The sequence below is a fragment of the Polyodon spathula genome, chromosome 1, assembly GCF_017654505.1.
Source record: "Polyodon spathula isolate WHYD16114869_AA chromosome 1, ASM1765450v1, whole genome shotgun sequence".
Lineage (NCBI taxonomy): Eukaryota > Metazoa > Chordata > Actinopteri > Acipenseriformes > Polyodontidae > Polyodon > Polyodon spathula.
The window spans coordinates 46,809,026-46,820,825 of NC_054534.1; the positions used below are offsets into that span (position 1 = coordinate 46,809,026).

General features: G+C 41.6%; 1 protein-coding gene across 1 annotated transcript; it reads right to left on the minus strand.

Annotated features, from left to right (window-relative positions):
• Positions 1-8,738: 8,738 nt before the first annotated feature.
• LOC121320638 (keratin-associated protein 5-4-like) lies at positions 8,739-9,545 on the minus strand. Its single transcript, XM_041259196.1, has 2 exons — positions 9,499-9,545; positions 8,739-9,345 (listed from the first exon to the last, which is right to left on the minus strand). Exons 1-2 carry the CDS (start codon positions 9,543-9,545, stop codon positions 8,739-8,741), a joined length of 654 nt encoding a protein of 217 aa, XP_041115130.1.
• Positions 9,546-11,800: the final 2,255 nt, after the last annotated feature.

Here is an 11,800-nt window from a genome sequence, read left to right on the forward strand (position 1 = left end):
CACGTTTGATGAACCCTGTCGCAGCTCTCAACTCTCTAAATTACTGGTGGTGCATGCAGTAAACACGTCACACAGCTGCTGAATGTAAACAGCACATTCACATCACACATTTCATGGAGTGAAGTTAGCAGTAAACCTGTAATATATAGCAACGGCACACTATTGTAGACATGTGCTTTGTCTGTCAAACGTGTTCTAGAGATCATGATGAGATTTAAAAAGAAAAAAAAAACATTTTTTGAAACTTTGCAACTGTCAGATGCGCAAGATGCTGTTGAACACTATGCTACAGTTTACACTGTTGCAATGTGCCAATACAAGTCGAACCATTTGGAAACTGCTGTTTTCTTAATTTTATTGAAACTATTTTGTGTTTTATTTATTTTATTGAAACTATTTCTTAGCCTATTTGATATGTGTTACACTGCATTTAAATCAAGGTGGGTTTTATTTCGCAGAAAGATTCAGTTCACTCATCACTGTAATTTGTTCCTCATAGCTCTCGGATAGGGTTGTCAACACAGGCTCCAGAATCTCTGGACACTTTAAGGCAGGTCAGGTTTTTTAACTCTCCTCTCTAAACTGCAATGTATTCAGTATGTAAAGGGACTGTGAATTGCTTGAGCAGTTTATTAAATGTAGGGGCGGTTCTATCCGATGAGCCTCGTAACAATGATTAATCGCTTTGCTTGTTTTTTTTTTTTGTTTGTTTTTTTTAATACCGTAAATAATATCTATCAGAATAGTGCAACACCATTATTCTAGCTAACTGTGCACTCGCCTGCACTCTTTCCTTTAACCTTGTGACAGCAGGTAAAGTTTATATTTGTTTAATATTTCTTACTTCACACAGTCCCGCCCAGTCAGATACTCAGAAAGCCAATCAGCTGCTGTATAGATCTGATTGATGGAAACGATCCTTGCAGGCAGGTGTGTGCTTTTGGTAACAATTAAGTTAAACAATTAAATTAATTTAGCGACAGTTCACACTCACTTTGCTGAATGCATTGCAGTTTAGAGAGGCAAGTTACAAAACCTTACTTTCCTTAGTGTCTCGAGATTCTGGAGCCTGTTGTCAACCCTACACTCAGATCAGGTGACACAGGTTGAAACATGATTAAATAAAAGTGTTTTTTGGCAAAGATGCAGCTCTCCTTTCTTGTAAAGGTAAAGTAAACGGTTCTGTAGATGTTTCTGTTGTGGGGGGGGGGGGGGGGGGGGGGCTAGTGATAACTTGAAAATTGAAGTCTTATTCAGGGATCTATTTCCATTTGTAAATAATTATTAACTAAAAGGCTCAAACCTAGGTTGTGCACATCCCTTGTTAGTAGCTGTCAGTCTGTTTTTCATTCAACAGTTTCCTTCACTTGACAGTTTTTGTAGATTCAGTATTCGGTTCGGTTCGAATCCCAAAACACTTGGATTCGGTGCATCCCTAATTAAAATCACAAAGCAAAGATTGTACTGAAGAACTACTATAAAGCTACATGGAATTGTGTCTGTTCTATATACAAGACAAGATTTACTGGAATTTGGACAAATCCTTAATGGTGATTGGCTAATTTCTCATACATAATTTCAGTTGTCAGGTTTATAGATGTGAGGGCGTGACACTGGAGACTTACATTCTCCCAGAACTTTGCATATCAGCTCATAATAAAAAATAAGAAGGATCAGCAGACTGTTAGATACTTAATTTTCATAACCTGTGCATACAAACAGTATTTCCACCATTATTTAGATAAATTGAATCGACCCCCATTGTCAGATTGGGTAAAATCATATTCCAAGAAAGTTAGAGTTAGTGTAAGTGCTCAATTTAAAAAAAGAAATAAATAAATAATCATGCCTAGAAACCCATTGTAGTAATATGATACCTTCCATGTAGTTACTTAAAATACATAGTCTCCTGATAGTACATCTTCGCAGGGTGTAGCAGGTAAATGCATTTATTTGTATTCTTATACATTATATTTACTATTAACAATATTTTTTTTTATATTTCCATCCCATAGCCATGACCCTGATCTTACTTTCATTACATCTTATAACAGTATTCAGTTAACCAATATAGGCATGTGTAACAGGTGTTCTGTTACGAGTGTGGGTATCTTCGGATAGATGGGAGGTGTTTGATACAGAGGTGTTATTTGAAACGCTGCTCAGGCAGGTTACAGTGGTAAGTGGCAGCCACTAGGGTACCAACAATGGTATTCCTAGTGCAGGAGGACATGTACAAAGTTTTACATGAAAACAAAGACAAAAATGCAAAGCACAACACTTGTCAAAACACAACTAAATAAAACAAAAGTTGGCCTACAGGCACCCGAACACTACCTCTGCTAAAAGGAGGGTCTCTCTCCAACAGACATTTCAATAACGTTTTGTGTGATTAAAATCCCTTAAGTCTCTTTGCTAAACACCAAGGGTCCCGGTTAAACACACAGTGGCCCTTAATTGTGCCCATGACCCTGGTTGAACACACTGGTCATGTATTTGGTTCACTCCCCCTAGATTTACACACAGTCACACAGCTTCCAGCTGGTAGACCACACAAAACAAAGGACTTCACTGGCTTTTCAATTCCTTTTTAAAGGCGTGGTCAGGGTTAATTGATAATCAATTAGTCAATGAACATGTGCTGCACATGGATTCCAATTAGGCAGGCAGGGAGGGAATTCTGACCTCCCAGCTCTGCTATATCTTACACAAACTGTTTTAATGTTAATTTAATGTTTTAATCAAACAAAACACATTAATTTCAGGTGCAAGGCTTCGGTCTCGGTCCTGCCACAGTGTGAAATTACACTGAACAAAAATATAAATGCAACATGCAACAATTTCAAAGATTTTACTGAGTTACAGTTCATAATGGAAATTAGTTAATTGAAATAATTTCATTAGGCCCTAATCTATGGATTTCACATGACTGGGAATATAGATATGCATCTGTTGGTCACAGATACCTTAAAAAAAAAAAAAAAAAAAAAGGTAGGGGCGTGGATCAGAAAACCTGTCAGTATCTGGTGTGACCACCATTTGCCTCATGCAGTGCGACACCTCTCCTTTGCATAGAGTTGATCAGGCTGTTGATTGTGGCCTGTGGAATGTTGTCCCACTCCTCTTCAATGGCTGTGTGAAATTGCTGATTATTGGCGGGAACTGGAACACGTTGTCGTACACGTCGATCCAGAGCATCCCAAACATGCTCAATGGGTGATATGTCTGGTGAGTATGCAGGCCATGGAAGACCTGGGACATTTTCAGCTTCCAGGAATTGTGTACAGATCCTTGCGACATGGGGCCATGCATTATGATGCTGAAACATGAGGTGATGGCGGCGGATGAGTGACACGACAATGGGCCTCAGGATCTCATCACGGTATCTCTGTGTATTCAAATTGCCATCGATAAAATGCAATTGTGTTCGTTGTCTGTAGCTTATGCCTGCCCATACCATAACCCCACCGCCACCATGGGCACTCTGTTCACAGCGTCGACATCAGCAAACCGCTTGCCCACATGACGCCATACACGCTGTCTGCCATCTGCCTGGAACCGGGATTCATCAGTGAAGAGCACACTTCTCCAGCGTGCCAGTGGCCATCGAAGGTAAGCATTTGCCCACTGACGTGGGTTATGATGCCAAACTGCAGTCAGGTCAATACCCTGGTGAGGACAGCGAGCACGCAGATGAGTTTCCCTGAGACGGTTTCTGACAGTTTGTGCAGAAATTCTTCGGTTATGAAAATCCACAGTTTCATCAGCTGTCCGAGTGACTCGTCTCAGATGATCCCGCAGGTGAAGAAGCCGGATGTGGCGGTTCTGGGCTGGCGTGGTTACACGTGGTCTGCGGTTGTGAGGCAGGTTGGACATACTGCCAAATTCTCTAAAACGATGTTGGAGGCGGTTTACGGTACAGAAATGAACATTCAATTCTCTGGCAACAGCTCTGGTGGACATTCCTGCAGTCAGCATGCCAATTGCACGCTCCCTCAAAACTTGAGACATCTGTGGCATTGTGTTGTGTGACAAAACTGCACATTTTAGAGTGGCCTTTTATTGTCCCCAGCACAAGGTGCACCTGTGTATTGATCATGCTGTTTAATCAGCTTCTTGATATGCCACACCTGTCAGGTGGATGGATTATCGTGGCAAAGGAGAAATGCTCACTAACGGGATGTAAACAAATGTGTGCACAAAATCTGAGAGAAATAAGCTTTTTGTGCATATGGAAAATTTCTGGGATCTTTTATTTCAGCTCATGAAACATGGGTGCAATGCTTTACATGTTGCGTTTATATTTTTGTTCAGTGTAAAATGTTCATACAAGTGATAGAAGTCACTGAGGAACATTAATTCAAATAGGAACTTTGTTCACCAAGCTAATAAATAGGACTACTTCAAGGAGGAAACACAATGTTCTCATAGTAAATGAGTAAAATGCACAACTTCTTCTCCAGAACATGACAGTGCAATGTCATGATTTTAATGCAATTTGTGCCACAGTACTGTTGTTGCAATAAACTGCAAAGACAAAATCAATGTAAAATGTTACAATTTTTGCAAGTTATCACTATACTAGTGGTTTTGGGGATATGATCAGCAGTTTAGTTGAAATTCACCAATTTATATTGATACATTATATCACCTATATTTTCCTCATATGCTTCCCCAACTCACTTCCCCACAATCAGCCTGCAGTAGTTTTTCCAGAAGCCATTTTTTGCTGGAATAATTATTATGCATAGCATAGAAAGTGTAAATAATATACAGTAAATAACCATTTATTCAGGCACTGATAACAGTTGTGGTTTCAGGTTTTGGCACAGACTTGGCTAAAGTGCATCTAGACCAGGGGTCTCCAACCCTGGTCCTGGAGAGCTACTGTGGCTGCTGGTTTTAATCAACCAATCTCTCAGTTATGTAATTGAACCAATTATTGGCTTAATTAGTCAAGATTAACAGGTGTTCCAGATCTTTAACCACTGATGATGTGATGACAGTTATAACTCAGGGTTGGAGAGCCCTGATCTAGACAGTATTTTGCTATACAGACAGATTATTACTACTTTACATACAGTTGTTCCATTTTTAATATGGTTTTAGTGCAACATTTGAATAATATTTTATCCATCACATATATATTGTGAACCAGCTCACAGAAGAACCAGCAGGAGGCGCTTGTGGCAAGCTGAAAGTAAGCTGGTCCACACAGCAGGGGACAGTTGGAATGATCCTTGGCTGGCTTGGAATCAGCCTGCCATGAGTTTGAGGAGTTAATTGAATGATAGGCAATGGGTGCTGCTAGTATAGGATACAGAATTGGCTTATTAATCAGTAATTGGCTCGTTTGGCCAGCACCTGTGGCTTATCTGTGCCACAATAGAGATCCTTTAGAAAAGGTATCATTTTCTGTGTTTAGGGTAGGCTTTTGGTTCGTCTGTACAGAGTGGTGAAACGCCAGGTAAGTGTGGAAGTATCTAATTGGAAGAGAAGTACTGGAGGTTCGATGAATGAACAGGAGCCTGTGAACATTGTACCTGCCTCCAGCTGATTTAATTATTAGTTTTTGTTTGTTTGTTTGTTTGTAATTATTTTCTTTTGGACCCTTTGTTGCGGCAGAGCCACTATTAAAAGAATACTTTCTTTGAAACTTTGTTGTCTGTGTCCTCCCTGTGCAACCAACGCCACGTTATATATATATATATATATATATATATATATATATATATACAGTGCTGTGAAAAAGTATTTGCCCCCTGTTAGATTTTCTGCTTTTTTGCACATTTTACATATTGAGTTTGTTCAGAACTTTTTGTGGGTTGTAGTAGTATATAAAGGGAGTCAGAGAGAAAAAATGACACCAAAGTTTGGTGCTTCTTTCATTTGCTTGGTGTGCAAGGTAATCAAACATGCAATCTTCAGGTGTGAAAAAGTTATTGCTCCCCTAGTTAACGCAACCCTATTAAAGGGATAGTTAGGGTCAGCTATTTGAATACTTTGGTTAACAATCAGGCCTGATTTGGGCCAGCCCTGCCCGATATAAATCTGGTTAACTTTGACCCTCACCATCAGACTAAAGCTGTCAGCACACAGGTTCTAGAGCAGGAGCTCCCAAAGTGCAGCCCGCGAGTGTGTTTGGTGCGATGTTTGTAGATAAGGCTACAGTAGCTAGTATGATGTTACATAGCAATCGAATGAAATTGCAAAAAAAGTGCCAATTTAATGGCAGATAAATAGAAATGTGTGATTATTTTGTTGTATGGAGAAACAAAAAATAAATAAAAACATCTAGGTAAAACACAGTAACGTCTGTGTTTTATTTCTGCACATTTACTATTGAAATAGCTCTAAACGTCCACACCATGGGGCAATTTACATAATTTGTTTAATTCGAACTTTGCACGTCTCAAACTATTTGTATGGTCCCCAGAGATTCAAATTAAATGGATTTCACTGTACATATATTCAGCTCTCAGTGAAATGGTTAGTTGTACAAATCAAGATGCATTCTGCCTCACTACTGAAGAATAACCCATAAAAGAGTTTAATTGGTATAGTTTGAAGAGCACCTATTTCGGGATTATCTTCTTTAATTGTTGTGACCAGGACAATGTAAGATGTGACAGCATGATATTGGTGCTCAAACCTAAGCCTGTTGTGACATCAAGACACAGGAAAAAACACAAATGCATGTATATTATTACCACTGCAACACAAGCTGCTGGTGTTGCAGTGGTAGTAATATACATTCCTAATTTAAATACAAAAATGTACAGGAAATAAAAAAGGTATGATTTGGGACATATTTCGGTTTCATGAGTGGTAGATTTTCTTGTGCGGCCCCCCATCCCATACAACCTCTGGAAATTGGGAAACTTTGGGAACCCCTGTTCTAGAGGCACGTCATGCCACGACCAAAAGAAATTCTTGAAGACCTCCAGGAAAAAGTTGTTGATGCCTATCACCCTGGAAAGGGTTACAAAGCCATTTTTAAGGCTCTGAGGCTTATTTGTTCACTCGGGGTCCCTTTTATCTAATATTAGATTTTGGTTGAAGATCTGATAACATTCAGTGTCAAAAATATGCAAAAATGAAGAAAATCAGACAGGGTGCAAATACTTTTTCACGGCACTATATACAGTGCCTTGAAAAAGTATTCAGACCCCTGACCAATTCTTTCATATTACTGAATTACAAATGGTACATTGAAATTTCGTTCTGTTTGATATTTTATTTTTAAACACTGAAACTCAGAATCAATTATTGTAAGGTGACATTGGTTTTATGTTGGGAAATATTTTTAAGAAAAATAAAAAACGGAAATATCTTGCTTGCATAAGTATTCAATCCCTGTGCTTTGGAAGCTCCCAGTTTGCACAGATGAAAGAAATTGCCCTAACGAGGACACAATTGCCTTACCATTGGCCTCCACCTGTGAACCATTAAAGTTGCTGTCATATTTTCTGGATAAAAACTCCTCTGTTGAAGGATCATTGGTAAGGCTGTGAATCTGAAGGAAAATGAAGACCAAAGAGCATTCTACAGAAGTTAAAGATAAAGTAATACAAATGCATACATTAGGGAAAGGGTACAAAATAATATCCAAGTGTTTGGATATCCCAATGAGCACAGTTGGATTAATAATCAGGAAGTGGAAGCTACATCACAACACCCAGATACTGCCAAGAAAAGGCCGTCCCTCAAAACTCAGCGCTCAAACAAGAAGGAGACGCTTCTCATCAGCAGGGACTGGGCATGTTTCTCATCAGCAGGGACTGGGCATCTTGTTACAATTGAAGGAAGAATGGATGGAGCAAAATACAGGAAAATACTGCAAGAGAATCTGCTTCAGTCTGCTAAAAAACTGAAGCTTGGGAAGAAATTCACCTTTCAGCAGGACAATGATCCCAAGCACAAGGCCAAAGTAACATTGGAGTGGCTCAAGAACAAAAAGGTGAATGTCCTACAGTGGCCCAGTCAAAGTCCTGATCTCAATCCTATTGAGAATCTGTGGCACTATTTGAAAATTGCGGTCCACAAGCGTCGTCCAACCAACCTGAACAACCTGGAGCAAATCTGCCAAGAAGAATGGGCCAAAATCACTCCGACACTGTGTGCAAAGCTGGTACATACTTACCCCAAAAGACTTAAAGCTGTATTGCAGCGAAAGGTGGCTCTACCAAATAATAATGTGTGGGGGTTGAATACTTATGCAAGCAATATATTTCAGTTTTTTTATTTTTCTTAAAAATATTTCCCAACATAAAACCAATGTCACCTTACAATAATTGATTTTGAGTTTAAGTGTTTTAAAAAAATAAAAACGAACAGAATGAAATTTCAATGTACCATTTGTAATTCAGTAATATGAGAGAATTGGTCAGGGGTCTGAATACTTTTGCAAGGCACTGTGTGTGTGTGTGTATATATATATATATATATATATATATATATATTTTCATATACATTTCAACAAGTAAAAAAGAAAGGGTATAATTGATAGCTGGCCCACAGTTATAACATAGTAGAATTAACTTACAACCATCAAGGGACTCCATAAAATCATCCTAATAAAGATCTAGTCCTGACTGACAGAATGCCATTTATATGTAGCTGGTGCAAGGAGGGGGTGTACTGTAGAAAGCCACAATTTAACTGAATATGAAATATATGTTGCTGTCTCCAGAACCGGAAGCAGAAGCCCTGCTGTCTCCAGAACTGGAAGCAGAAGCTTAGCTGACTCTGCAACCCGAGGGAGAAGCCCCGCTGACTCTGCAACCCGAGGGAGAAGCCCCGCTGACCCTGCAACCCGAGGGAGAAGCCCCGCTGACTCCGCAACCCGAGGGAGAAGCCCCGCTGACTCCGCAACCCGAGGGAGAAGCCCCGCTGACTCCGCAACCCGAGGGAGAAGCCCCGCTGACTCCGCAACCCGAGGGAGAAGCCCCGCTGACTCCGCAACCCGAGGGAGAAGCCCCGCTGACTCCGCAACCCGAGGGAGAAGCCCCGCTGACTCCGCAACCCGAGGGAGAAGCCCCGCTGACTCCGCAACCCGAGGGAAAAGCCCCGCTGATTCCGCAACCCGAGAGAGAAGCCCCGCTGACTCTGCAGCCCGAGGGAGAAGCCCCGCTGACTCCGCAACCCGAGGGAGAAGCCCCGCTGACTCCGCAACCCGAGGGAGAAGCCCGGCTGACTCCGCAACCCGAGGGAGAAGCCCCGCTGACTCCGCAACCCGAGGGAGAAGCCCCGCTGACTCCGCAACCCGAGGGAGAAGCCCCGCTGACTCCGCAACCCGAGGGAGAAGTGCCGCCGTCTCTAGAGCCTGAAAAAAGGAGCCACCAGCTACAGAGAAGGGGGAGGAGGTGAAGAGACAACCTCCACCACAGCCCCGACCACCATCCCTGTCCACCGATCCGGTGGCGGTAGGTCTGGTCCCTTGGCTCGTGCTCCCAGACACCAGACATTTGTTTCTGGACTTCTGGTTACTGGGCCTACCTTCCAGGTCGCTGCACCACCAGGCAGTCGTTCACCTGGTATCCCATTCTATTCCCTTGGCAAAGCAGCTGTAACTGCACACTCGCTGCCTGGGGCTCTCACCTCTGCCATTTGCTGTAGCTGCCCGGTCGCCCACCTGAGCTCCCATCCCAGAGGCACCAGAATGTAAAAAAATTGCCAATTTGGGACGTGGGGAACTGGTTGGATTTCAAAGGGGAGGGGGGGAAGGCAGCAGTGGAATGGTTGTGTGACAGGGCACTGATAAATATGTGTTTGTGGCTGTTTTTACACAGACACATGTAATTGTTGAATTACTTATTTGATCAATTTAATAAGAAACATCTGCCTGTAATTAAGCAGACAGGTGTGTGTATATATAGCAAAGCAGAACAGCGAGAGGTATTGTGATATCCTTGATAAGTATTTATATTTTATGTTACAGGTAAAGGGCTTAGCTGTCCAGTTATAGCTAGAACTGTGAAATGTTTAGCTAAGCACTCCTTGCTGGACGGTTATAGGAATGCAAACTTCTTTGCATGAGGCTGTACTGGCACAAGTAGCAGGGGGAACTGTTTAAGCAGTACAGTGTCTATACTCAGACAATCACTGTCTTATAAGAACATAGGAAACGTTTTGGAACAAGAGACTAGGAACATCACCTTCACTTCCCTAGACTTGTATCCCACACTTTTTGGCAATGTAACCTAACATTCTTTTAGCTTTCACAACATTGGCAAGATACTTTTAAAGAGGAGTCCACTATAACATTTTTTAAAGTCTTCGGTCCTGTGGCAGGGCGATTGCCATGCACAATGGGGAGTTAGTGTTGGTGTAATTCGTATGTGGAAATGGGTTTATTGTGTGTCTTTTTGGAGTTGATTTGTGTGATTAAATTATTATTTACAGACAGGCGCTCGATTGAGACTAGCTGCCTGTTAGGCTTGGTTGAAGGGAAGGGCAGCAAGTGATTGGCTGTGCTGGTCCTCAGTCAGCAGGTTGGCGGGTTGGAGTGTCCGTCAGTTTAAAAACATCCAGTGGAGATGGCTCAGGGCGATTGCAACACCATGCTGAAGAGGGGAGCGCCGTGTACTCGGAAGGAGAGGGTCTGCTCTGAAGGAATCACAGCTACGCAACCTGAAACTGCAAGCGGTGCTTGTGAAGGCAATGCCCAGCCAAGGCAGTATGAAGCAGCAGGAGTCGTCGTATGGATACCGGCTCATCAGTAGGTTAGTTTAGGGGATAGTGATCCCATGTAATGTATAGCGAGGGTTACGTAGTGTAGCTGGATCCTGGAGCGGGACTCCTTGTTTATAAGGCTAGTGCTCACCTTGTGGGGCACCTTTTATTTGTAGTTTTTGTACTGTGTTATTTTGTCTTTAATACAGCTTGCTGTATGTGTCCTCTGTGTGTTACCTTGTTTGGCGCCTGTGCTGGCATTTCAACTCCTCCTCCATTGTCTCTCTGTATTGCTTAAACAGCGGTTACCCACACACGTGACACGAGCACCCTGTCACAGGTCCCTATTGCCATTCCATTAATTTTGTGCTTATATTTTAGTTTCAAAGGTAATATGCAACACTTTCAACTCCTCTCTCCACAACTCAACATAGTTTGGTGTAATGTGCAAAATAAAAAAATTTGCAGTTTTTATAGTGGTCCAATTAATTTATATAAATGAGCAGCAATAAGGGTCCAAGCACTGACCCTTGTTGTACCCCACTAATACATCACTGTGACAGGGTACACCCTGCCCCTGTGTGCATATGCATTATTTTGTATTTGTGTTGTGTTATTATTATTTAAATGTATGGTTTGGTGTGTTAAAAACACAATGTTTTGTTATTGTTTTGCAGAATGGATGGAGTGAAAATTCCCCATCCATGCTAAACTCACGTAGAATATGACTGTATCTGGATTTTTAAAATGTATTATTAATCTGGAGATGGTCACATGTATAAAAACATGCAGCTTTGTCTGAACGAGGCTAGTTGTTCAAAGGCGGAATGTGAGTATGTGAGGCGGAAGAGAGCTGAAATGGAGAAATAACAATTGCTACGCATGCTGGTTATACACCCCCACAATACTTGTTTGTTTTGTTCCATGTCTGTTTTGGCCATTGTGCCATTTTGTTTTGTTTATTATTAAACGTGTGCATCAGCGCTTCCATACCCCAGTATTGTTGTCTGTGCCTGATCTGACGTCACCCACAAGCCTGTCCGTGACAATCCCCCAATCTGATTTTATGCATGCGAGTACTCAGTTTTCTGCTGTAACATTTATTTTATACTGTTCTACTGTTAAT

What these genes read in the sequence shown, in the direction of transcription:
- LOC121320638 (XM_041259196.1), bottom strand. Translation starts at nt 9,545, where the DNA reads ATGGGATACCAGGTGAACGACTGCCTGGTGGTGCAGCGACCTGGAAG. An exon ending in GTGGTGCAGCGACCTGGAAG is followed by an intron (nt 9,346 to 9,498) that starts GTAGGCCCAGTA and finishes CCTTCTCTGTAG; the next exon opens with CTGGTGGCTCCTTTTTTCAG.